This window comes from Narcine bancroftii, chromosome 5 (assembly GCF_036971445.1).
Source record: "Narcine bancroftii isolate sNarBan1 chromosome 5, sNarBan1.hap1, whole genome shotgun sequence".
Lineage (NCBI taxonomy): Eukaryota > Metazoa > Chordata > Chondrichthyes > Torpediniformes > Narcinidae > Narcine > Narcine bancroftii.
This window is the reverse complement of record NC_091473.1, coordinates 172961376-172989056: the sequence shown is the minus strand read 5'-3', so window position 1 is coordinate 172989056 and position 27681 is coordinate 172961376. Positions and strand designations below refer to the sequence as shown.

Here is a 27681-nt window from a genome sequence, read left to right as displayed (position 1 = left end):
AAAATTCCATATGACTTCCTTCAGGAAGTGTAACTTTCATAGCATGTCCTTGTGACAAGCAGAACCTTATGTGGAGGCCGGATCCGACACTCGCCTTCTACTGCCCGATTTTTGTCAATGCCTAATGAAATGTAATGATGGGAATGGATACCAGTGGTATTAATTATACTTTACTTAAATCCTGTTGGAAAATTGCAGGAGGGGAAAAAAAAGGGTGAAAATCTGGCAACTCCCATTTTCTGCCTTCCCATAATTGGAGGTGATGCTGTAAGCTTAATGCGAGTTAATACGAGTTAAATTAACGTGACCTCCCCAAGATTTAGATTATGCACTAAGCGGCTGTCCACGAGAACTGAAGTCTGTATTGTTGCCGGACAGATGGTAACAATTGAAAATATGAGTTTCACCCCTTCCCCGTATGATGCCAAAGTGCTTGGAAGATCTGCCCATTGTTTGTGGTTGTTTTGCCAACTGCAAATTGTCAAGCCAGATAATGCAGGAAAGAGCTCAAGATGCAGTTAAGAGCTCGAACACAATAGAACACATGAGAAAGAGATACCTTTAGAATGTCAACAGAGTGCATCATAAAGTCAAACCTCTCTCTCTGTCATAGCTTTGAACATAATCTGCGTAGGTTGGGATTCCTCTCCTTGCTTGGCAGTGGTTATCAAGTTTTAGAGCACTTTCATGTCATTGGAACTTACAGGAACTGAAACCTTCTCTTCCCCCAAGCGCTGATGATCTGCAAGTGGCACAGAGTTCACTCGGGCTCAGCCTCCCAAATTTAATTAACTTTCCAGCATTGCCTGAAAGGGTGATGCGGGCAGAAATGTTCAAAAAGCTCCTAATGGCAACTTGAAGACCTTAAACTTCAAGGTTTTAGACCAGGAAATGGGAGTTTAGAGTAACCACACAGTCTATTATTGGTGTGAACAGGATGGTCTGATTGTCTCCTCTGTGTCATAATTTTTTGTTTAAATGATTTTATGGAATAGGCTCAAACTGGCAAAAGATCACCTTCAGACTGTTAGGAAATTCTTCTCAATTCAAAAAATGACCAGCAATAACTGGAATGTATTCCCAGACAGAATGGTGGTATTACCAACAATGAACTCATTGAAGAAACAATCGCAAGCTGCTATAAGGTGGTGGCAGGGGTTTGGGGTGGTCTGGGTGTAGTGAAAGGTCTTCCTTGTGCCTAATTAGCTGGTGATCAACTAAGAATCCTTGTGCTGGTAGAAAAGGGAAAATGTGAAACCAGTTTGATTAATAATTAAGAAATCTAATCATCTCGCAGGGTCCCACATTAGAGCACTGAGTGCATGAACTTTCACAAGTCCTTACAATATCTAGTCTTGGTCTAATTTGCAATTTTCCTTCTTATTCATCTGGAAGAAATCATCCATTGAGGGATGTTATTCTTGATTCTGAAACAATTGTAACAATGACTCATTTTCTAAGTGATTTCCATCTGTTTTTCAAAAAGTCAGAATATTTGCGTTCTTTGCTTTAACATTGGGCAGCAAATCTTTTTAAAGTGCACGACAATTTATGTACCCTTTACAATAATATGAAGACAGTTTTTCATATGAAATATTTTTTTAATTGCCAATCTGATATAAGCGATCTTCTGAGGGTGATTTTCATTCCACTGACCAGGGTCCTTCCTGGATCTTGCCATTGAACCATTGTCATTTGATGTTGTAGAAACATGTCAAAGGCACCCGTCTCAATCTAACTGGGATTTATCTTTATAAGTACAGATTGCAACAAGTGGTTTTCAGCTCTAGCAGATGGCCCGGTCAGCAAAGCGGATAGCACAGCGCTGTTACACCGCCAGCGACCTGGTTCAAATGCACAGCTGCCTTTAAGGAGTTTGTATGTTCTCCCCGTGCCTGCGTGGGTTTCCTCCGAGTGCTCTGGTTTCCTCCCACCCTTCAAAATCGTAAGGTGGTTGTAGGTTAATTGGGATATTTGGCTGGAGCGGGCTCATTGGTCGGAAGGGCCGTATGTTTAAATTTAAAGCTTAAAATTCCTCCAAGCCTCCAAAAAAAATTCCACCAAACATATCCCACTCACTTAAAAATCTACCCTCAAATCCCAGATTTGATAGAATGTTTTGTTTTGCTGATAATTGAACGTCTTTAGATGTTTGTACCTGGTGTATATAGTAACTTGATGGGAGCTGACATTTTACTCTGTACCTTGAAACAGAATACGAGGAGGAAGAGAGAAGTTACAAGGAGGTCCAGAATTCTGAGGCAACACAGACCCTAATCGCTGATGAAGTGGATCGCTGTGAAGGCATGGTTTTTTTTTTCTTTGAAAATTAACTCTTAAGATGCAAAACTGCAGCCAAAGAAATACTCTGGAGTACTTTAGTAGAGAAGGCTTTTGTTTCAGATATTAGTCACATGCGGGTTGCAGGAGGAATGGGGGTTTGTTAAACATTAACAGAGAAGAAACAAGGTAGTTTTTTAATGTTATGATTGAGAATAGAACACAAAATTGGATCATTCTTTTCCTTCCCTTTTGGGAAGCTCACTTTTATCATCGATTCAAAATTAAGAGGATTTGTGACCCATTATCTCTGCCATTCGGGGAAGGGGTCCTTAAGTCAAGCAATGGGCAGGACAGTGAGCATTTGGATGGTGTCTTGTGTACTTTGGTGGGTGTAGAAAAGGCTTGAAGTTTCAATTTGATATTGAAAAATGTAAATAAGAGAATAATTTTTATGGACTGCCGTCTATCACTTCATCTCCCCACCATCTTGGCAGCCCAACACCACTGTTAGTTATTAAACTGTTAATTAATAATGCAGCTCTTACAATAGAAGAAAACAATTAAAACAAATTTGAAATGCTTGCCAGGGGGAGCATGTCAGTGAAGAACTTTTATTTTAACACCTTTTCATCTGATGAGAATGTGGGCAGGTAAACTATTATCCTTGCATCTAAGACGATGCTCCATCACTTTGGTGTCATGTTCATCTGTCACCCCTATTAACTGGCAGCTACTGTGTGTTAAAATCAAGCCTCAGGTGTAATTTCAACATGGCATGACCCATTTCCTGGGTGGTAGGATGTTGCGCGGTGCAGCTGGGCACCCCAAAGGCTGGCGAGGTCAGACTGTGCCCCTCTGTTGGATGTGATGTGGGACGGTAACCTGAACCATGCCACCCAGGATGAGATAAGGGCCCTGGTGCATGAGGTTGTGGGCGTGTTTGCCAGTGGGACTGCTTCTGGCCTCCTGGTGAAGCGATTGATCATCGTGAACAGATAGCGGAAAACCTGGGATACTGGTAATGGTCCTATAATACCCATGTGGATATGGTCGAACCTTTGTTCTGCCGGCTCGAAGTGCTGAGGTGAGGTCTTGGTATGCTGGTATGCCGCTGTACCTTGGTTGTTTGGCACTGCATGGACACCTTCGCCCAACCGCTGACCTGTTTCCGCAATCCATGTCACATGTATTTGCTGGTCACCAGCTGGACCGTGGTCCTGATGGATGGGTGAGCCAATCCATGGATGGAATTGAAAACCTGTCATCTCCAAGCCGTCAGGACGATGAGTCTGACTTGACCGGTGGCCACATCGCACAGAAGGGTGGTGTTACTTGTGTCATCTGGGATGTCTCGGAGCTACAATCCCAATATGGCAGTCTTGCTTTGGGGCATCTCCTCGTCGCTCTGCTGCGCCTCCACCAGTGCCTTGAAGTCAACTCCCCTTGATAGCGGGTGGATTCTTTGTCTTGACAGTGCATTGGCCACCTCATTGTCCTTGCTGAGACATAGTGTACTCCAAGATGTAAGACAGGTGTCATTGCTGTTGGGCCGACTAGGGGGGTCTTGGATTTTAACCAAGGTGAAAGCCAGGGGCTTGTGATCTGTGAAAGCCATGCCCTTCAGAAAGTACCTGAAGTGGTGGATAGCCAAGTACAGTGCTAGTAGCTCTCTGATGAAAGCTCTGTACTTCAGTTCTGCAGGCTGCGGATGTTTGCTGAAGAAAGCCAGTGGCCGCCAACTTCCTTTGATCTATTGCTCCAGAACACCGCCATCGCCGTTCCTGAGGCATCCACTGTCAGGGCTGTTGAAGCATCTGACCTAGGATGTGCCAGGAGAGCGGCATCTGCCAGGGCTTCCTTGGCCTTCACAAAGGTTTCCGCTGACTCCTCATCCCAGGTGATGTCCTTCGCCTTGCCTCCCATATGGGCGAACAAGGGCTACATGATCCGGGCAACTGAGAGGATGAACCTATGATTGAAATTGATCATCCCCATGAAGTCCTGCAGTCCCTTGGTCATATTGGGTCTAGGGAACTTCCGGATTGCCTCCACTTTACTGGGTAACGGTGTGGCACCTTCCTTGGTAATCCTGTGACCCCGGAAGTCGATGGCCTCCAATCCGAACTGGCATTTGGCTGGATTGATTGTCAGGCTGATGAACTTGCTTAATCGGGTGTAGAGGTTTCAGAGGTGCACCATATGTTCCTGTTGGTTTCTGCTCGCCACCAGGATGTCATCCAGATACATGAAGGTGCCTTCTTGGTCTTGACTCACTGCATCCATGAGTCAAGGTCTGTGTGGCGTTCTTCAGCCCGAATGACATTTGGAGGAATTTAAAGAGGCCGAACGGGATGCTGATGTCAGTCTTGGAGATATCATCGGGGTGTACCGGGATCTGATGATATCCCCACACAAATTCCACCTTGGAGAAGATCAATTATAAGACCCAATGCAAAAAAAGGAATGATACAAGTCCAAAGAAAGGTGGGAAAAATATTTAAATATACAAATTCAAGAAGAGGTGTTGTCAAAAATATGTCAAGAGAGTGTATCTAATATAATTAATGTTAGATATCAAATGGTACAATACAGGTACACAATCCTTTATCCAGAACCCTTGGGGGACAGTGTGTCCTGAATTTCGGAATTTTCTGGATTTCGGAAAGCCAGATTTAAGCCCACCCGAATTGTGCTGCGGTATCCACTCCCACCCCCTTCCAGTCACGCTGCTGTCTTCACCCCCTCCACCTTGCCCGCCTGACTCCCCCCCCACAACTCACGCTGCCGGTCTCCCCCCCCCCCACCCTTGGCCGCCCGACTCGCGCTGCCAGTCTCCTCCCCCTCAGCCACCAGACTCGCGCTGCCGGTCTCTCTCAGTCACCTGCCCAAATCGCGCTTCCGGTCTCTCCCCACTCGCCTGCCTGACTCGCACTGCCGTCTCTCTCCCCACTTGCTGGATTTTGGAACTTTCCGGATTTTAGATGTATGGATAAAGGATAGTGTACCTGTATAACTTTTTGCACCAGCTCTACTATACCCATATAAATTACATGGACTTCATTCATATTGCTCCGACAAGTGTTTCAGATGTAACAAGGAAATACGTACCTTACTACATGCAGTTTGGTTTTGTGCAAAAGTTGGAAAGTTTTGGGAAGATTTGTGTGTATTATTGGGATGAATTACAAACACGAATTGATACAAATATCAATAGATCTTAGAATATTTTTGCTAGGTGAATTATACGAAACAGATACGAAATTGAAGCTGGACCAGTATCAATGAAAGTTTCAGAGGGTAGCAATAGCAGTGGCTAAGAAGTGTATGGCAGTAACGTGGAAGTCGGACAATTTCGTAGGGTTGAATGATGGCGTGTGGAAATACAAAATTGTATACCATTAGAAAAAAATACTTATAACTTTAGGAACCAACCAGAAAAAATTTATAGCATTTGGAAATCATTTATGGATTTTGTTGATAAATATCCATCCATATTGTCCGTTACACCCACTCCTCCCAATTAATATGTTCAAGATAGGATTAATATTTTAGAAAATATAAATGATCAATGATGTGAAACTATTCAGGTGTGCTTTCTTTTTGGGGGAGGGGGAGGGATGGGGATAAAGTTAGATATGTATCATGTATTATGTATCAGATGAAGAAATGTTTGTTTGTAATTGATGCATATGGAAAAAAAATTACATTTTCAAAAACAAAACACAGAGGAGAAGATCCTTTCCCCATGCAGGTTTGCCACGAAGTCATGGATATGGGGCACGGGGTACTGATCTGGTGTTGTGGCCTCGTTGAACCAGCGATAATCGCTGCATGGTCTCCAGCCCCCAGATGCTTTGGGTACCAGATGCAGGGAGAAGCCCATGGACTGTCCAACTGCCGTATAATGCCAAGCTTCTCCAACTTCCTGAATTCTTCCTTTGCCAGCTGGAGCTTCTCCAGAGGAAGCAGTCTTGCCCTTGTGTGGAGCAGCAGGCCCTGGGTCAGGATGTGGTGCTGTACTTCATGTCAGGCCATCGCCGTGGTGAATTGTGATGGCGCTGCAGGGAACTCAGCCAGGACCCAGGCGTACTCCTTGTCCGATCTCTGAATGGAGTCCAGTGCTTTGGGGGGAAGGTTTGAAAAGTCTTGGCATGGACCAATCTCCTTTCCTTGAGGTCTACTAGCAGGAAGTCTGCCCCGAGGCATGGCTGTTCCATTGCAGCCAGCGTGAACACCCACAAGAAAAGGCTGCCTCCCAACTGCAGTTGGGCCTTGCGGGTAATGTAGGTCTGGATCATGCTGTTGTTGGTAGCCCTCATTTTCGGCCCTGACTGCCTGTTCCTGGTGTCCTTTCCTGACGGAGGCAGGACGCTGAACTCTGCTCCTGTGGCCACGAGGAAGTGTTGTCTGGACTGGCGGTCCCAAACGTACAGGAGGCTCTCTTGGTGGCCAGCCGTCGTGACTGTCAGCAACGGCTAGCCCCAGCATTTCCCTGAAATGTGCATGGTAGTCTGTACCGGTGGGCTCTGGTGCCCCATCTCTGGTGGTAGAAACACCACTGGTTATCTGGGGCGTTGCTGTTCTCTCAGTGGCTCTGCCCGGGTCTGGCTGCAGGGTTTAGTGATGAGCCCCTTGGACGCCGAGCACTCTCTCTTCTGTTTCCACAGAATGTCTGTTCTTACTGTGACTTTTTGGTGGTCGTTGAAATCTGCATCAGCCAGGAGCAGTTGGATGTCCTCGGGCAGTTGCCCTAGGAAGGCCTGCTCAAACATGATGAAGGGCTCAAATTTGCCCAGGAGGGGCCAGCATCTCATTCATGAGGGCTGGCATGGACCTGTCCCCTAGCCTGTCCAGGTGGAGCAGACGTGCCCCTCTCTCATGCCGTGAGAGCTCGAAGGTCTCAATCAGCAAGTTCTTGAAGGCGATGTACGCACATTCCGATGGGGACTCCTGGATGAAGTTGGCCACCCAGCCTGCTGTGACCTGGTCCAGAGCGCTCACCATGTGGTAGCACCAGGTGGATTCTGCTGTGATCTGCTGGATCTGGAACTGTGCCTCAGCCTGGTCAAACCACACGTATGGTTGCTTCGTCCAGAAGGTCGGCAGCTTGAGAGCGACCACGTTTACAGCTGCCTGTTCATCAATTGCTAGGTTTAGATACCGAGTAAACTGTTGGGGTCACCAATTGTAGCCGCGCGCTACTTGAAAGAAGACACACACACCTAGTGTAGTCAGGTTAAGCTCTTAAGTTTTATTAGGGCAGAGGCCTGACTTTTCTACTTGCACTGTTCCCGCTGTGTGCCCCTTGGGTGACATCGCCATATGCATAATAAAAGGGGGTTTCCCACGTGCGGGTTCTTTCCTGCATAACAATGCCCATCTTCTTTGCATGCTGTCCTTGTCTGTTGGCTGCACAGCAAGACCAGTGCCATTTTCGTGTCGCAGGCCTTGCCATTCACCCACCGATTTGCTTGTTGGGGCCAGTGCCGCTGTGCGGGCTGCTGGCCTTTGGTTGCGCTCACCGCTCGGAGCACCGGCTCAATCTCCGTGGCAGCAGCGGGCCACCACAATATCATTTTCAGATGAGGACTAGGTTACCACTCTTAATTTGAATAATGAATCTTCATTTTGTGCACGACATTGTCTGTTACAATTTAAGGGGGTGCATAGAATACACATGTCTAAAGTTAAATTATCTAATTTTTATCCATTAGGGAATAAATGTAAAATTTTTGAAGCTTCACTGATTCATGTTTTGGGACTGCCCCAAATTAAAGAAATTTTTGGAAGAATTTTTCCAAACTTTATCAATGATTCTTAATTGCATTGGTTTCTCTCAAGAAGTTACACCTTGTCTTCAACCCAAAAAAGAATCCTAGCTTTTACCTCGTTGATATGAAATGGAAAGATAATTCTTTACCTACTCATATGCAATGGTTGCATGATATTATATCTTACTTATGTTCAGAGAAAATTAGATATTAAAGATTTCAAGGTTGAATTAGACAAGATGTGGGGCCCATTCATGGATGACGATCATGACTTGAAGATTTAGTTGTGTGAATGCTCTGAGTATTCCCTGTCTGATGTCCGAGAGTCGTGATTCGACTCATATCCACTCACTATATCCAGGTTCATCTTGTTTAGTGGGAGGGGTGCTTTTTCTTTTTTTTTCATTTTTTTTTATTTCTAGAGAAAACCAGGCTAGAGTAGAAAATTGGTAATGATCACTTATAGAATAAGGTGAAGATTTATCGTCCCTTTATGGGATTCTTAATTTTATCTTATTATATTCTTTTTAATACCAGAATCTGAGGTTTTGAGCATGATATATTACCTGATAATTATGGTTTATATTCTGTATTTATGTATATACTATGAATTGAATTGAATTATATAAAGGTGGTCTTCAACTTCCAACCTATGCGAGTTACATCCACCTGCACATATGACCAAAATTTAAAAACAAAATCTTTATTACATATTTTGTATTAAAAGTGCTGTATACAGTGGTCTCCACTCCCTGCGGCAGCCTGACATCCCCGTTCTTTGGCGGCAACCCGAGGTCCTCGTTCCTCTACTGCCCCCCACCCCCTGCAACCCAAGGACCCCATTCCCCCCCAGCAGCCCAAGGTCCCCATTCCACATGGCAACCCGAAGTTCCCATTACCACCCCCCCCTCCCCCTGCCGGCAGCCCAAGGTCCCCGTTCCATGCAGCTGCCTATGGTCCCTGTTCCCCCTGGCAGCCCGAGGTCCCTTTACTCAGTGGCAACCCAAGGTCCCCATTCCGCAGGGGAGCCTGTGGTCCCTGTTCCCCCTGGCAGCCCAAGGTCCCTTTACTCAGTGGCAACCCAAGGTCCCCATTCCGCAGGGGAGCCTATGGTCCCTGTTCCCCCTGGCAGTCCAAGGTCCTTATTCCCTGATTTACGACCAACCTGAGTTACAACCAATCCTTTGGTCCCCATTAGAGTCGTAAGTTGAGGACTACGTGTAATCAGTTAGGAATCATAATATTGCAAATTTGACCTCACAATGTCTTTAACAATTTCAACATAAAATCCCAACTCCTGTACTCAATGCTTCAATTTATAAAGGCTAAGATGCCAAAAGCTTTCTTTACACCCCTGTCCACCTGCAACACCACCTTCAGGGAACAATATATCTCTATTCCCAGATCTCTCTGCTCCTCTGCACTCCTCAGTGCCCTACCATTTACTGTGTATGTCCTACCTTGGTTAGCTCTTCCAAAATGCTTCAGCTCACACTTCTCTGCATTAAACTCCATCTGCCATTTTTTGGCCCAGCCTCCCAGTTGGTCCAGATCCCGCTGCAAGCTTTGAAAACCTTCCTTGAAGTCCACAACACCTCCTATCTTTGTGTCATCAGCAAAATTGCTGATCCAGTTTATCATGTTATAACCCAGATCATTCATATAGACAACAAACAACAATGATCCCAACACAGATCCCTGAGGCACACCACTAGTCACAGGCCTCCAGTCTCAGAAGCAACCATCCACTGCCACCTTCCGTCTTCTCCAGCAGGGCCAATTTCCAATCCAGTTTACAACCTCTCCATGGGTACCTAGTGTCTTAACCTTCTGAACTAACCTCCCACGTGGGACATTATGAAAGGCTTTGCTACTTGTCAAAAGCTTCACATGAGTTTTAATGTCCAATGTGGAATCCCTACATCAAACTCCCACTATAAGTTAAAATCTTGGCTTAGATTTGCTCTGAGACACTAATTTATATCCTCACATGTTGTGCCTCATCCGAGGTCATTCATCTGTAAGACATAATTATTGTCACAATACATTACTCCTGAGTAAAACAAGAAAATTTGCAGATGCTGTGATTGTAGTAAATGCATGAAAGTGCCTGAAATATTTGTTAAGGTATGAAAGGCTCAGGCCCAAAAAGTTGGTTTTATATATATTACCTCCTCTGGACACTGAGGGACCTCTGAGTTTCTCCAGCACTTTTATGTGTTCAATCCTAACTGAAGAAATTTGACCTTTGAGGAATCGTAATAATGATTATTTTAGATGTTTTGAGTGTTTGGTTTTGTGTTAAAATGAAGCTTCTTTCTGCAGATGAAAACCCGTGCATGCACTTTTGTGCTCAAGCTGGAAGGGATATTATTTGTTCCTGTTTCTCTGGTTATAGTCTGATGGAAGATCAGACCTCATGTGAAGGTACCTGCTTGTTTACTGTCTGTTTAATGTAAAAGAATATGATAATTTTAGTTTGTTTGATGACAGCGACTGACCTTGAAGTTCTTTGAGAGCAATGCATGTCAATGTTTCATGATGCTATTTTAATGAAGACCTAGTGACTTACATCAAGTAAGTTGCATTCCATTTCCATGGTGCCATGAGATAACTGCAAAGAGGAACAAATAATTAATGTCACTTGCATAACTTTTTCATGTATGCGGGTCATTTATGAATGACAGGGACTCAAGTAATGGAACAGGCTTCAGCTCAGGCTTGCTTAAATACCCACCATTGACACTCAAAAGGTCATCTGTTCCAAGATTCAAGGGGCTGTTGCTTTAATAACTCCTTTCATGTTTGGTCACTAAGCAGTAATGTTCATGAATGTACTGTGCAATGTAGAATGCGGTTCACACATGATGCATATCAAACTGCTGGGGCTTCTCATGGAGGTTCCAAAGGCAGATTATGTATTATACATAAAAACTACAGTAAAATCCCTGTTATCTGGAATTCAAGCAACCGGCGAAACAATCGTGGAAAATAAATGGATAAAAAACTCGTTAGTTCTCCATTCACGCAACTGGCAGCCTCAAGCAACTGGAACACTCACTTATCCAGACATCTACCAGTGCCCATGAGAACAGGATACGAGAGGGCTTCACTGCAATATGAAAATGCAGTTTACTTTGTAATCATTGATTTTTATAAACATCTCTCCATGATTTACTCTACAGATATGAATGAGTGTGTCCTGGGCACACACAACTGTTCAAGAGGAGACTCATGTGTGAATACACAAGGATCATTCCAGTGTAACCCTGTAATAACTTGTCTGAATGGATTTGTCCCGAATGCATACAACAAATGTGTCGGTAAGACCAGAAACCTCTTGTGCATTCGTCCATTGAAATGTTGTCTGCTCCTCATTTAATTATCAGATGAAAGTCGAGAGCTGTTGTTTCCCATTGAATCAGATGTATCGTCGGATCAAGCTGTGTGGAATTTCTGCAGGAGTTGTCCAAATCTTTTATTGCTCATGAAATGACAACAAATTATTGTGTTAATGGATAGGACTCCCAACAATATGATGACGGGCAACATATTGAGAAGAACTTCTGTGGACGTGAAACATTTAAAATGTCTTCACATTGTTATGTAATTACTCATTCTGGTACTTGGATCACTCCTTTTAAATGTTATAAATGTCATATTTTAAGAAAAATATTATTTACTGTACGGTAGAAGACATCTCTGGCCATTGGAACATGGGCTGCCCAATTACACCCATCCAACCCTTTATGTTTTGGAGGGTAGGAGGAGACTGGAACACTTGGGGGAAACCCATAAAAACCACGGGGAGAACGTGCAAACTCCTTACAGACAACAGCGTTTTTGAACCCGGGTTGCTGGCGCTGTAACAGCGTCGTTCTCTGCTAACCATGCTGCCCTGCTCCTTTTTAACTGGTAGCTCAGATGAGAGATGATAAGAGGACAGGTCAGTAACTCATACTCCTCCCCAAGTCACCCCCATTGTAGCTGATCCTGTCCCTGCTCCACTTTCCCACCTCATCCTTTCATCCTCTGAGTCCCCCACTTTCCACTAACCAACCATTTCAGCCATAAATGTACAACCCCTATCACAAAGATTTACAAGCCTGCAGAAAGAAATTTATCCTCAGCTCTGTTCAATGGCTAATGATGATCCTGAAGTCTCACCGTCCACCGCTGGACTCATCTTGTGCCGATTTAGAATGCTGTGTTGAGCTTCCCAGGCAGTTTCTTCAGTGTAATTATAGTTTAATATTCTAAAGTACGATGCTTGTGAGTTACTTCTTGATATTTTTACTGGCGACCTCCACTCCTCATTCCAGCTAAAGGATTTATATTGATTCCATTTTTGATTCCAGTATCATGAATGTTTTACTCTGATAAACTCTTCACATATACAAGCAAATTCTTAGACATTTCTGGCCTGTGAAACCTGGTATTACCATATATCACCCCAAATATAAGACCTACTTCAGAAGTATCAACTTCTATTGACTGTGAATACTTTACAAGTCTTCCCCAGGTGTGTGTGTGTGTGTGTGTGTGTGTGTGTGTGTGTGTGTGTGTGTATGTATGTGTGTATATATGTGTGTACATGTATGTATATATATTAATTGTATATTGTCCTGCTTTGCGGAAACTGCCAAAATGTTTGGCCTGGAAGTCAGCCTGAAGAAAACTGAGGCCCTCCATCAGCCAGCTCCCCACCATGACTACCAGCCCCCCCACATCTCCATCGGGCACACAAAACTCAAAACGGTCAACCAGTTTACCTATCTCGGCTGCACCATTTCATCAGATGCAAGGATCGACAATGAGATAGACAACAGACTCGCCAAGGCAAATAGCGCCTTTGGAAGACTACACAAAAGAGTCTGGAAAAACAACCAACTGAAAAACCTCACAAAGATAAGCGTATACAGAGCCGTTGTCATACCCACACTCCTGTTCGACTCCGAATCATGGGTCCTCTACCGGCACCACCTACGGCTCCTAGAACGCTTCCACCAGCGTTGTCTCCGCTCCATCCTCAACATCCATTGGAGCGCTTTCATCCCTAACATCGAAGTACTCGAGATGGCAGAGGTCGACAGCATCAAGTCCACGCTGCTGAAGATTCAGCTGCGCAGGATGGGTCACGTCTCCAGAATGGAGGACCATCGCCTTCCCAAGATCGTGTTATATGGCGAGCTCTCCACTGGCCACCGTGACAAGAGGTGCACCAAAGAAAAGGTACAAGGACTGCCTAAAGAAATCTCTTGGTGCCTGCCACATTGACCACCGCCAGTGGACTGATAACGCCTCAAACCGTGCATCTTGGCGCCTCACAGTTTGGCGGGCAGCAACCTCCTTTGAAGAAGACTGCAGAGCCCACCTCACTGACAAAAGGCAAAGGAGGAAAAACCCAACACCCAACCCCAACTAACCAATTTTCCCCTGCAACCGCTGCAACCGTGTCTGCCTGTCCCGCATCGGACTTGTCAGCCACAAACGAGCCTGCAGCTGACGTGGACTTTTTACCCCCTCCATAAATCTTCGTCCGCGAAGCCAAGCCAAAGATACACATACATGGCCCTCCATAATGTTTGGGGACAAAGACATTTTCTTCCTTTATTTGCCCCTGTGCTCCACAGTTTTAAATTTGTGATCAAACAATTCACATGTGATTAAAGTGCACATTCCAGATTTTATTCAAGGTTATTTGTGCACATTTTGGTTTGACCTTGTAGAAATTAAAGCACTTTTTAAACATAGTTCCCCCATTTCAGGGCACCATAATGTTTGGGTCATTTGGGTTCACAGGTGTTTGTGATTACTCAGGTTGGTTTAATTGCTTCATTGGTGCAGGTATAAGAGAGCTAGGCTTGCTTCTAATCTTGTGATCACATTTTGAATCTGTAGTTGCCATTTTTCCAGAGTTGTGCCAATGAAATCAAAGAAACTATTAGATTATCAGATTTATTTTGAGAGTATATATATGGCATCACATACAACCTAAGATTCCATTTACCTGCGGGTGCGGCAGAATTACCACTAATTGGTTATGCCAAAAATAAACTGTACCCAGCATAAAACATGTAAACAAAGATTACAAGACTACATTTCCCATTCTCCAATCCTGCAGAACCTCCCATGGCCAGAAAGGATACAAAGATCATTGCTGATGCCCCAGCAATCTCTTATTCTAGAAAAATGTGAACAAAACAGTAAGAGACATTACACATGCGGTTGTTCTTCATTGACCACAACTCAGCTTTCAAAACTATTGTTCCTTCAGTGCTGGTCAAGAAGCTACAAACTCTAGGCCTCTGTACCCTCCTCTGCAACTAGATCCTTGACCTTCTTATCAGAAGACCACAGTCAGTATGAATTGGAAGCAACATCTCCTCCTCACTGATCATCAACACAGGCGCGCCCCAAGGATGCATATTAGCCCACTAATATTATACACCCATGACTGTGTGGCCAGACACCATTCCAATGCCGTCTACATGTTTGCCGATGACACCACAGTTGTTGACAGAATCACAAATGTCAATGAGGAAATGTACAGGAGGGAGATAGATCAGCTCGTTGAATGGTGCATCAACAACAATCTTTCGCTCAACATCAGCAAAACCAAGGAGATGATTGTGGACCTCAGGAGAGAGTTATCGGAACACAACCCAGTCCTCATCGAGAGCTCATAGTGGAGAGGGTCAAGAACTTCAAATTCCTGGGTGTCAACATCTCCGAGGATCTGTCCTGGAGCAATCGCAAAGAAGGCTCACCAGAGGCCATACTTTGTGAGGTGTCTGAGGAGATTCAATATGTTTCTGAAGACTCTCTGGCCTTCTGGCTGCTTGCATCACTGCCTAGTATGGAGGTGCCAAATCTCAGAACAAGAATCAACTTCTGAGGGTTGTTAACTCAGCCTGAGACATCACAGGCACTTGACTTCACTCCATTCAGGACATCTACATGAGGCAGTATCTTAAAAAAGCAGCCTCTATCCTCTAAGAGACCCCTCCACCCAGGACATGCCTTTTCACTCTGCTACCATCGGGTAAAGGTACAAGAGCCTAAAGGATAGCTTCTTCCCCACTGCTATCAGATTCCTGAATAATTAATGAACCAAAGACACTTCCTTACTTTTCATACACTATTATTTTTACGTTTTATAGTAATGTTATAAGATGGTTATAATATGAATGTTTGCTCTATGATGTTGCCACAAAACACCAAAGTTTATGACTTGTTCATGACAATAAATTCTGACAAACTTTAGGATTACCAAAATCAATAGTTTGGAACATCAATAAGAAGAAAGAATGTACTGGTGAGCTCAAGAGTCGCAAAGGGACTGGAAGGGCAAGGAAGAAGGACCTCCACTCCTGATGACAGAACAATGCTCATCATAATGAAGTAAAATTCCCAAACCCCTGTCTGACAGATCAGAAACACTCTTCAGGAGACACGTTTGGATGTTTCGATGACTATGGCCCACAGGAGACTTCATGAACAGAAATACAGAGGCTACACTGCAAACCACTCGTTAGCCACAGAAACAGGATGGCCAGATTACAGTTTGCTAAGAAGTATTTAAAAGAGCCTGCAGAATTCTGGAAAAGTGATTTGTGGACAGCAGAGACCAAGACTAACCTGTATCAGAGCGATGGCAAGAGCAAAGTGTGGAGGCATAAAGGAATTGCCCAAGATCCAAATCATACCACCTTGTCTATGAAACATGGTGGTGGGGGTGTTGCAGCCTGGGCATGTATGGCTGCCACAGGTACTGGTGCACTTATCTTTATTGATGATGTATCTGCTGATGGCAGGAGTAACAAAATGAATTCTGAGGTGCATAGAAACATCTTATCTGCTCAAGTTCAAGCAAATGGCTTCAAACTCATTGGATGGTGCTTCACCCTTTAACAACAACAAAGGAGTTTTTCAAAGCTTAAAACTGAAAAATCCTTGAATGGCCAAATTAGTTACCTGATCTAAATCCAATTGAACGTGCCTTCCATCTGCTGAAGGGAAAATTTAAGAGAACAAGCCCCTGAAACAAGCAGGAGTTGAAGATGGCTGCAGTAGAGGCCTGCCAGAGCATCACCAGAGATGATACTCAGCACCTGGTGATGTCGATGAATCACAGACTCCAAGCAGTCATCACATCCAAAGGACACATGACAAAGTACTAAACATGACTAATAGACAAACCATTGCTATGTCCCAAATATTATGTTGCCCTTAAATGAGGAAATGATGTATAAAAAGTGCTGTTTTTCCACATGGTCCAATGAAAATGTACACAAATACCCTTTAATAAAATCTGGAATGTGCCCTTTAATCATTTGAATTATTTGATTACAAATATAAAACTGTGGATCACAGAGAAAAATAAAGAAAAAAAAGATTTCTTTATCCATTCTCTCTCTCTCTCTCTCTCTCTCTCTCTCTCTCTCTCTCTCTCATTTGTCTGAAATTTTTTCTGAGCCGAACTGACCGAGGACCTTAGGCTCCCAGTGCCGGCAGCAGTGGACCTTGGCTCCTGGTGGCAGTGGGGACCTCAAGCTCTCGGTCAAGAGCGGGACCCTTGGGGTCCTGGAACGAGTGTGGCCTCAGTGGGAAGATGTTAGTGATTGGTGGTGGCCAGCATTTTTTTGGTGGGAATTAAACATTATCTTAATACCGGGTTGTCAGTGTGAGGAAGGTGGACCAAGGGCCTGACCAGGACAGTTGTGTGGAGATGAGCCGAGTTGTCGGGACGAGGAAGGTGAACCAACGGCCTGACCAGGACAGTTGTGTGGAGATGAGCTGGGTTGTCGGGGTGAGGAAGGTGAACCCAGGGCCTGACCAGGACAGTTGTGTGGAGATGAGCTGGGTTGTTGGGGCGAGGAAGGTGAACCCAGGGCCTGTCCAGGACAGTTGTGTGGAGATGAGCCGGGTTGTCAGTGTGAGGAAGGTGAACCCAGGGCCTGACCAGGACAGTTGTGTGGAGATGAGTCGGGTTGTCGGGACAAGGAAGGTGAACCAACGGCCTGATCAGGACAGTTGTATGGAGATGAGCAGGGTTGTCAGTGTGAGTAAGGTGCCTGACTGGGGCACTTGAGTTGGAGCTGGCAGGGTGCAGATAAGATCTGGAGAGGGAGGGGAAGATGGCAGTAGCATTGAGACTTTGAGCTGGCAGAGCCCTCCAGTCATACCCCTGCCCACAGCAGCTGTTTGAATAAAGTTTCAATAAAGTTGCGTTGAAGTGAAATGGCGCCACCCAGGATGAAGAGCCGGCTGATGCCTTCACCGCCGGGGCAGTGGCGTCAGTGGGGTTGGTGTCCCCTGGTATGGTGTCCCACCCACATGGACCGAGAGTACCGAGCATAGAAGAACAGGTTTATGTTCCTTGTAGTTCAGGGTAGCGGTGCTGAGAGTGAGGGGTGGCAGCAGTGGCACTGAGCGGGGGAGAGGCGTCATCGCTGAACTGGGGATGTGGAGAGGCGGCGGCTCTGATCGGGGGGCGGGGGAGCTCTTATTGAAGCTTCAAAAATTAAATTAGCATATATACTGATACAGGTAACAAAACAAATAGTTGTTATAACTAACTACAGGAATATTTTTATAAACAAATAATACATTTCTTCTGAAACACAGCACAAAATTTTCTAGGCAGTCATTTTGACGTCACCTCCTCTAAAGATGTCACCCGGTGTGGTCCGCACCCCTCTGATGAGAGCAGTGCACTGAGGCTGCTCTCCCAACGTGCCTCCCTATCCCTGCCGACTCAAAGTCTTTATTTGTATTAAGTAAGGCTTTACCTGTGAACATGGGGGAGGAGTGGGGCATTAATTATGACGGCTATACCATTAGTGCAGCAGATAGCATAACACTGTTACGAGAATTACTTGATTAATGTGAACTTAATACAATTAAACACTACAATGCTGTTTATTTTCAAATTGCTTCACATTTTGCCCTGTCAGTTATCTTTTAAATGCTGTTTTCCTAATGCTGGTGTATTAGTCAGGCATTGATAGAGTGAGCCTCAGGCACTGGTAGAGTGATTCTCAGGCATTGGTAGGGTGAGCCTCGGGCATTGGTCGAGTGAAACTCAGTCATTGGTAGAGTGAGCCTCAGGCATTGGTCGAGTGAGTCTCAGGCATTGATAGAGTGAGCCTCGGGCATTGGTAGAGTGAGTATCGGGCATTGGTTTAGTGAGTCACGGGCATTGGTAGAGTGAGTATTGGGCATTGGTTTAGTGAGTCTCGGGCTTTGGTAGAGTGAGTATTGGGCATTGGTTTAGTGAGTCTCGGGCATTGGTAGAGTGAGTATCGGGCATTGGTTTAGTGAGTCTCGGGCATTGGTAGAGTGAGTATTGGGCATTGGTTTAGTGAGTCTCGGGCTTTGGTAGAGTGAGTTTCGGGCATTGGTAGAATGAGTCTCAGCATTGGTAGAGTGAACCTTGGGCATTGATTGAGTGAGTGTCAGGCATTGGTAGAGTGAGTCTCAGGCATTGATAGAGTGTGCCTCGGGCATTGGTAGAGTGAGTCTCAGGCATTGATAGAGTGAGCCTCGGGCATTGGTAGAGTGAGCCTCCGTCATTGGTAGAGTGAGTCTCAGGCATTGGTTTGGTGAGTCTCAGGCATTGGTCAAGTAAGTCTCAGGCATTGGTAGAGTGAGTCTCGAGCATTGGTAGAGTGAGTCTCAGTCCATTGGTAGAGTAAGGCTCAGGCATTGGTCAAGTGAGTCTCAGTCAATCTGAAAATTTGCATGTCTGTAATCCTTGATCCCCCAAAACTTCCCCCCCACCACACACACACACACACACACACACACACACACACACACACACACACACACACACACACTCCCACGCATATACATACAAACACACTCTCTCTCACACACACACACTCCCACACACACACTCCCACACACACACATACAAGCACACACTCCCACACACACACACACACTCCCTCACACTCCCATGCACACACATACAACCACACACTCCCACACACACACATACACTCCCTCACACTCCCATGCACACACATACAACCACACACTCCCACACACACACTCCCACACACACACATACAAGCACACACTCCCACACACACACACACACTCCCTCACACTCCCATGCACACACATACAACCACACACTCCCACACACGTACACACACGCACACACATACAACCACACACTAGCACATACACACACACACACACACACACTCCCACGCACATACATACAAACACACACACTCTCTCACACACACACACACACTCCCACACACACATACAACCACACACTCCCACACACACACACTCCCACGCATGTACACACACACACTCCCACACACACACACATACAACCACACATTCCCACACACACACACATACACACACTCCCTCACACTCCCATGCACACACATACAACCACACACTCCCACACACGTACACACACACACAATCCCACACATGCACACTCATACAACCACACACTCGCACATACTCACACACACACTCCCACTCACGTACACACACATACACGCACAGATTCCCACACACACTCTCACACACACTCACTCCCACACACACACTCCCTCACACACGCACACACTCCCACGCACATACATACAACCACACATTCCCCACACACTCCCATGCATACACATACAACCACACACTCCCACATACACACACACAGACTCCCACACACTCTCACACACACACACTCCCACATACTCCCACGCATGTACACACATACAAACACACTCTCACACACACTCACTCCCACACACACACTCCCTCACACACACACACACTCCCACGCACATACATACAACCACACACTCCCCACACACTCCCATGCACACACATACAACCACACACTCCCACATACACACACACAGACTCCCACACACTCTCACACACACACACACTCCCACACACTCCCACGCATGTACACACATACAAACACACTCTCACACACACACACACACACACACACACTCCCACGCACACACACATACAACCACACACTCCCACAAATACACACACCCACACACACACTCCCACGCATGTATACATACACACACACTCCTATGCACACACATACAAACACACACTCCCACGCACTCACATACAACCACACACTCCCACACATGCACTCCCTCACACTCCCACGCACCTACACACACACACTCCCACGCACGTTCACACACACACACCCACGCACGTACACACACACACACACACACACACACACACACACACACACACACACACACACACACACACACACACACACACACACACTTTTGCTTTCTAAAATACACATTTTAAACTTTCTAAAAAAATCATTCCCATGAATGCTTTGGCTAAACAACTGAAAATTGTTTGACCCATTAATTAATATGGATTGCCTCAGAAATAAAAACTTGTAACTTAGCACTGTCAGTCAATCTTGTCACAAAAATTAATCTAATACAGTTGTTCCCCCTTTAATCTCGGGAGATATTTTCCAAGACCCTCAGCGGATTCCTGAAACCGCAGATAGTACCAAACCCTATGTAGGATATGAACTGCTTAACGTCCACAATACCTTCTGTGAAATTGGGCTTTATGTGATGTCCATGTTTTGCGAACACCATATTATATACTGTACTTCGCAAAGCTGTATGGGATACTGTAGTGTACCTGTAAACTTTTTATTGTGAGTAGTATTCAATGTGGGGGCTGACACAGGGTTGGGGGGAGAGTGCAGAGTTGTGGGATTAGTGTGGAGACCGACTCAGGGCTGTGAGGAGAGAGCGGGGTGGTGGGATCAGTGTGGGGTGCGACATGCAGCTGTGGGGAGAGACCGGGACGGTGAGATCAGTGTGGGGACCAACATGGGACTGTGGGGAGAGAGAAGAGCAGTGGGATCAGTGTGGGGACTGACACGGGGCTGTGGGAAGAGAACAGGGCAGTCAGATCAGTTTCAGACCACGGCTGACCACAAGTAACTGAGACCATGGATAAGGGGGGACCACTGTGGTTTGACAAATCATTATGAGACCACGCATTTTTCTTCTCTGAATTAATCTTTATACAGCAAGGATAAAAATGCATAACCAATGTTTCGGGCTTGATCCTTTCATCAAGGTCTGGAAAAATGTCGGCAAGTGCCCAAACAAGTAGGGGGAGAGTTAGGGAGAGGAGCATGGCCCCAAAGGCAGGAGGTAATAGGTGGATAAGGGAGGGAGTACAGAGTAGCAAGTGGGGGGTTGGAGGGATGGCTCTGTGAATGGAGAGGGAAGGGGGTGGAGAGCTGAGGGAAAGAAGACAAGGAAAGTGAAGGGAGGAGGGGGAAGGGAGAGTAGGTGAGCAGAAACCGAAGAAGTCGATGTTAATGTCATCCAGTTGGAGAGGGCCAGACAGAAAATCAAACATTGTTCCTCCATTTTATGGGTGGTCTTGGTGGGATGGTAAATGATGCCATGGGCAGACATGTGAGTATGGGAAATGGTTGCCCACTTCGAGATCCCTGTCTCTGAGTGGACAGATCGAAGGTGCTCCTTGAAGCCATCTCACTTTCTCCCCTCAGTCTCTCTGATGTAGAGAAAGCCACAAAACTGGGGAGAGTAATCTTCCACATTACTTCGGTGTTTTTCCCTGAGAACATCTGTCCCCAATTTACTCTCCCCTAATTCCCGCCTCATCCTTTTGTAATTAGCCGTTCGCCAATTAAACACTTTATCATTTTTTCTACTCCCATCCTTGTCCATAGATACGCTAAACGTCCGAAAGTTGTGGTCACTGTCGCCGAAATGCTCCCCTGTTGGGAGGTCTGTCACCTGACCAAATTCATTACCCAGTACTAGATCCCTCTTCCAGTAAGGTGGCGCCAGCCAATATTTGGGAAGTTGAAGTCTCCCATAACAACAGCCCTGTTATCTTTGCCCCTTTCCAAAATCTGCCGACTTATCTGTTCCTCAATATCCTGACATCGATTCGAGGGCCTATAGACGACCTCCAATAGAATTATTGCTCCCTTGCTGTTTCTGGCCTCCACCCACACTGATTCATTCCTATAGTAGTTCTTGAATTGCAGCATAGCTAACCCAATGAAATAAGCACACAGGTAATGTTCATTAATATTTCTCACGAGTGCATGTGCAAAAATGAATTTTTAATATTGCCATAACTCAGGGTTGATTAATACCAGATGAGTGTTCAGAAATGTCAGGCATACAGAGAACCAGGACCAAAGAATAATTATTTCACCCATTACTAAACAGGAATCCAATGTAATATGAACCTGAATATGGAATTCAAACACTGTGTGTGGCTTTTGACAATTTTAAGGTTTGGGTTTGCATATTGTGGTGGAAACGTTATGTTGTGGGGTTTTACACACAATAGGAAAATGTTAAGAGTTAGTTTCAATGAAATGCATAAACTTAATTTGCGAGAGCGAGGAGTTTATCCGAGTTCTAGTTCATGTGGAGGAATAGCTGTAACCTCAGTGGCGCGGGAATGACATACTCTGGCCACCCATCTGGTTTTAATCAACTTGACATTGCAGCAGACTTGCAAAATCATTTACAGAAAGGAACTGAGAAGGGATTCATGCGCCTTTGCATTCTAAATTCGTCTCAGTTCAGTTCAACAATGGCAAGCTACAAACATTTTCTTGTTCCTAGGATGAGTTAAGCTCCAATGCAAATCCCACTTTCACAGTCGTTTTAGCTGGAGAATGAAGAATTTGTGCCCCTTTTGTTAACATAGTGGTTCTATTAAATAATACAGCACAAGGCCATTAAAAAAAAAACAAGCAAGGCATAACAGAAAGTTCTTCTCCGAACCAAACATTTGATGTCAGCCAAATGGAAAACTGGCACCAGCATTTCTTTATTTGACAAATTATTGGACAAGAATTAAATGTGTATGATGCTTGACTCATTTGAAAACATGTTTTCATGAACATAGAACATTTTCTGCTTTTCTCTTTTTAAAATGACCCTGAATTTGCAGTCCATTCTGCTCCCAAGCTCATTATCATTGTATGATTTGAAGTCACTCTAAAAACAGCCCAAAGAGATTTTCATACCAGATGGCTACTGACTGAGTCCACACTGTCTGCTGCATTCTTCAGATTCAGAAATAAATGCATTTAAAAACATTGCATTCCTTCCTCAGCTATCTCAGCTTACCTTTGATGGAATCTACTATGTTGGTTATGAGAGCTGCTGAAGCATTGTTTCCATGAGCATGCACCCAGAAATATATGCACTTGTGAGGCATAGCAGGGCATCATGGAACATTATAGCACAGTACAGACCCTTTGGCCCTCGATGTTGTGCCAACTCATATATTCCTTAAAAAAAGTCCCTATCCCATAACCCTCTATTTTTCTTTCATCCATGTGCCTGTCTTCTTTCTTTGGCTTGGCTTCGCGGACGAAGATTTATGGAGGGGGTAAAAAGTCCACGTCAGCTGCAGGCTCGTTTGTGGCTGACCAGTCCGATGCGGGACAGGCAGACACGATTGCAGCGGTTGCAAGGGAAAATTGGTTGGTTGGGGTTGGGTGTTGGGTTTTTCCTCCTTTGCCTTTTGTCAGTGAGGTGGGCTCTGCGGTCTTCTTCAAAGGAGGCTGCTGCCCGCCAAACTGTGAGGCGCCAAGATGCACGGTTTGAGGCGTTATCAGCCCACTGGCGGTGGTCAATGTGGCAGGCACCAAGAGATTTCTTTAGGCAGTCCTTGTACCTTTTCTTTGGTGCACCTCTGTCACGGTGGCCAGTGGAGAGCTCGCCATATAATACGATCTTGGGAAGGCGATGGTCCTCCATTCTGGAGACGTGACCCATCCAGTCTAAGAGTCCCTTAAATGCCCCTAATGTTTCAGCCTCCACTACCACCCCCTGGCAAGGCATTCCAGGCACCCACACACCCTGCATTAAAAAAAACCTACCCCTGGTGTCTCCCCTAAGCTTCCCTCCCTTCACTTTGTACACATGTCCTCTGGTGTTTTCTATTCCTGTCATGGGAAACAGGCACTGGTTGTCCACCCTATCTCTGCCTCTCATGATCTTGTAGACCTCTAACAAGTCTCCTCTCGTCCTTCTACGTTCCAAAAAGGAAAGTTTCAGCTCTGCTAATCTTGCCGCATAAAAGTAACATCCTGGTAAATCTCCTCTGTACCCTCTCCATAGCTTCCACATCCTTCCTATAATGAGGGGGCTAAAACTGAATACAATACTCTGAATGTGGTCTCACCAGAGATTTGTAGAGTTTCTCTACTCCTGAACTCAATCCCATATTAATGAAGTCCAGCATCCATTAAGCCTTTTTAACTATCCTATCAACCTGTGCAGCGACTTTGAGGAATGTATGGATTTCGACCCATAGTCCCTCTGTTCATCCACACTCTTAAGTAACTGACCATTCACACTTTTCTCAGCCTTCTGCTTTGTCCTTCCAAAATGTATCACCTCACACTTAGCTGGATTGAACTCCATCTGCCACTTTTCTGCCCAACTTTGCATCCTCTAGTAACTTTTGGCAACTTTCTGTTCCATTCATAACTCCTCCAACCTTCATATCAACTTCAAACTTATTTACCCATCCTTCCACCTCTTCATCCAGGTCATTTATAAAAATCACAAAGATCAGGGGTCCTCCTCCAGTCACTGCCCTCCAGGCCGAATACTTTCCTTCCACTACTACTCTCTGCTTTCCACCTGCAAGCCCATTTTTTATCCACACAACCAGAGCCCCATGGATCCCATGCCTCATGACTTTTGGATGAGTTTCTCACGGGCGACTTGTCAAATGCCTTACTAAAATCCATATAGACCACAAGGACTGCCCTACCTTCATCAATTTCTTTTGTTACCTCTTCAAAAAACTCAATTAGACTTGTGAGGCATGATCTTCCCTTCACAAAGCCATGCTGACTCACTTCAGCAAATGCTCATAGATCCTATCCTTCAGAATCTTCTCCAATAGTTTGCACACCATTGGCGTAAGACTCAACGGTCTATAATTCCTCTGACCTATTTTAAACAAGGGGACTACATTTGCCATTCTCCAATCCTCCAGCATCTTCCCTATGGCCAAGAAGGACTCAAAGACCATAGCCAATCTCTAGCTATCTCTTCCCTCTCTTCCAATGTCAGCCTGCAGTATATCACGGCCTCTCTTGGACATCTATCAATCTTGAGGTTTTTAAGAAGATCCAACATTTCCTCTTCCTTCATCTCCACATTGTCCAGAACACAAGCCTGTTCTATTTTGATCTCATCCTGATTCAAGTTCTTTCCAACAAAGTATTCATTTAGGATCTCCCCAACCTTCTATGTTTCCAGGCACAAGTTGTTTCTTTTATTCTTTAGTGGCCCCACCTTCATTCTCATCACCTTTCTGTTCTTCACAGAGGTGTAGAATACCATGGGGTTCTCCTTAATGCTATATGCCAAGGCCTTCTCATGCCCCCTTTAATCACTCCTAAGTCCTTTCTTAAGCTCCTTCATGGCTGCCATACATTTCTCATGAGCCCTTCCTGTTTCCTGTATCCAATGTACACTTCCTTCTTCCTCTTGAATAGATGCCTCACCTGCTTCGTCAACCACAGTTCCTTTTTCCTAACAACTTTTCCCTGTCCCAGTGGGACCAACCAATCCTGAACCCAGCACAAGTGCTCCCTAAACTTCCTTCCACATTACTTCTGTGCTTTTACACAAGAACATCTTTTTCAAATTTTCTCTCGCCAGTTCATGCCTCATCCCTTCATAATTAGTTCATCCCCAATTAAACACTTTCCATTTTATATGTTTTTTAAAAATTTTATCCATAGCTTAGGGAGTTGTGGTCACTCTCATCGAAATGCTTCCTTGTTGAGAGGTCCGACACCTGACCAGGTTCATTTCCCAGAATTAGATCCAGTATGGCCTCTCCTCTCGTCAACCAGTGCATACACTGCATCAGGAATCCTTCTTGAACTCACTTGACAAATTCAGCCCCATCTATCCCTCTTGCAGTCAGTAGGTGCCAGTCAATATTAGGGAAGTTGAAATCACTCATAACGACAACCGTGTATTTCCTGCACCATTCCACCATCTTATCTGCTCCTCGGTGTCCTGAGGGCTATTTGGGAACCTTAGTACAGTTATTGCCCCCTTCCTATTTCTGACTTATACCCTCACCATCACAGTAAACACTCCCTCTGCAGCGTTCTCCCTTTCTATGGCCGTGATATTGTCCCTGACCACTATTGCTACTTCTCTCTGCCCGTTCCCACCTTACCTCCCATCCTATTCATTTTAAAACACCTAAACTCCGGTACCTGCACCAACCACTCTTGCCCTTCCTCCAGCCAAGTTTCAGTAACGACCACAACATTGTAGTTCCACGTACTGATCCATACTCTTGTTAATTGACTACTGTTGAAATAGACACATTTCAACCCCTCTAACTGGCTACATTTATGCCCATTCCTTCCTCACAAACTCAGAACAGATAGCATTATGCTTTTGACCTTCTGCATTCATATTCTGGTTCCCACCCTCCTGCCAAAATAGTTTAAACCGTCCCCAACAGCTCCAGCAAACCTGCCCACCAGGATATTGGTTCCTTTCCAGTTCAGGTGCAGCCCGTCCTTTTTGTACAGGCCAGACCTTTCCCAGAAGAGATCCCAAAGATCCAAAAATCTGAATCCCTGTCCCCTGCACCAACTCTTCAGCCACGCATTCATTTGCTACAACTTCCTGCTCCTACTCTTTCTGGCACTTGGTACCAGAAGCAATCCCAAGATTACCACCCTTCTTTCCTAACTCCCTATACTCCCCCTTCAGGACTTCATCACTATACCTATCTATGTCATTGGTCCCCACATGGACCACGACATCTGGCTGCTCACTCTCCCCCTTCAGAATGCTGTGAACTTGATCAGAGACATCCCTGACCCTGACACCTGGAAGGCAACGTACAATCATGGAGCCTTGATTAAGCTCATAGAACCTCCTATCCACTTGCTTAACTAATGAGCCCAATCACCATAGCTCTCCCTTCTGAGCAGAGGGGCCAGCATCTGACCTTGGTAGATCATTCCCCCCCCCCCACCCCACCAACAGTATCCAAAGCAGTATACATATTGTTGAGGGGAACAGCCACAGGGGTACTCTGCATTGTCTGCCTATTCCCCTTCCCTCTCCTAGCAGTAACCCACAACCTGCCTCCTGATATTTGGGGTTGGCTGTCTCCCTGAAGCTCCTCTCTATCACTACACATTGTGTGGACCTAAAGCACCAACTGGTTGCATGTTCAGAACTCACTTTCCAGTGCTGTTCACCGCAACCCCGATATATTTTCTCTATTGCATCTTGGATTTGGAACGGTATTGTTTAAATGGAGGATGCTCATCATTTAGATAAAGGGAGAAATTGAGTTTGCCACGTAGGACCTGAAATACAAAAACCTGCTCAAGCTGGGAATCTGAAATAAAAAAAATTCAGGAAATATTGGAAAGACACAGTAACTCATGCAACCTCTGTGGAAAGAGAAGTAGAAATAATGTTAGATGCGTCAGTCCTCTGGGGATACTGCCTGTTCAGCTAAGGTCTTTCCAACAGTTCACTGCTTTACTACTGAGCACAAA

General features: G+C 45.2%; 1 protein-coding gene across 6 annotated transcripts in view; it reads left to right on the top strand.

Moving 5' to 3' along the window:
* Positions 1 to 27681, top strand: part of fbln2 (fibulin 2) — a 324320-nt gene that overhangs the window by 253894 nt on the left and 42745 nt on the right. For all 6 annotated transcript variants that reach the window (XM_069939794.1, XM_069939792.1, XM_069939796.1 and 3 more), the window contains 3 exons: positions 2215 to 2304; positions 10380 to 10481; positions 11240 to 11377. In XM_069939794.1, the coding sequence (XP_069795895.1) occupies positions 2215 to 2304; positions 10380 to 10481; positions 11240 to 11377 (330 nt within the window). The remainder of the gene's footprint in view (positions 1 to 2214; positions 2305 to 10379; positions 10482 to 11239; positions 11378 to 27681) is intronic.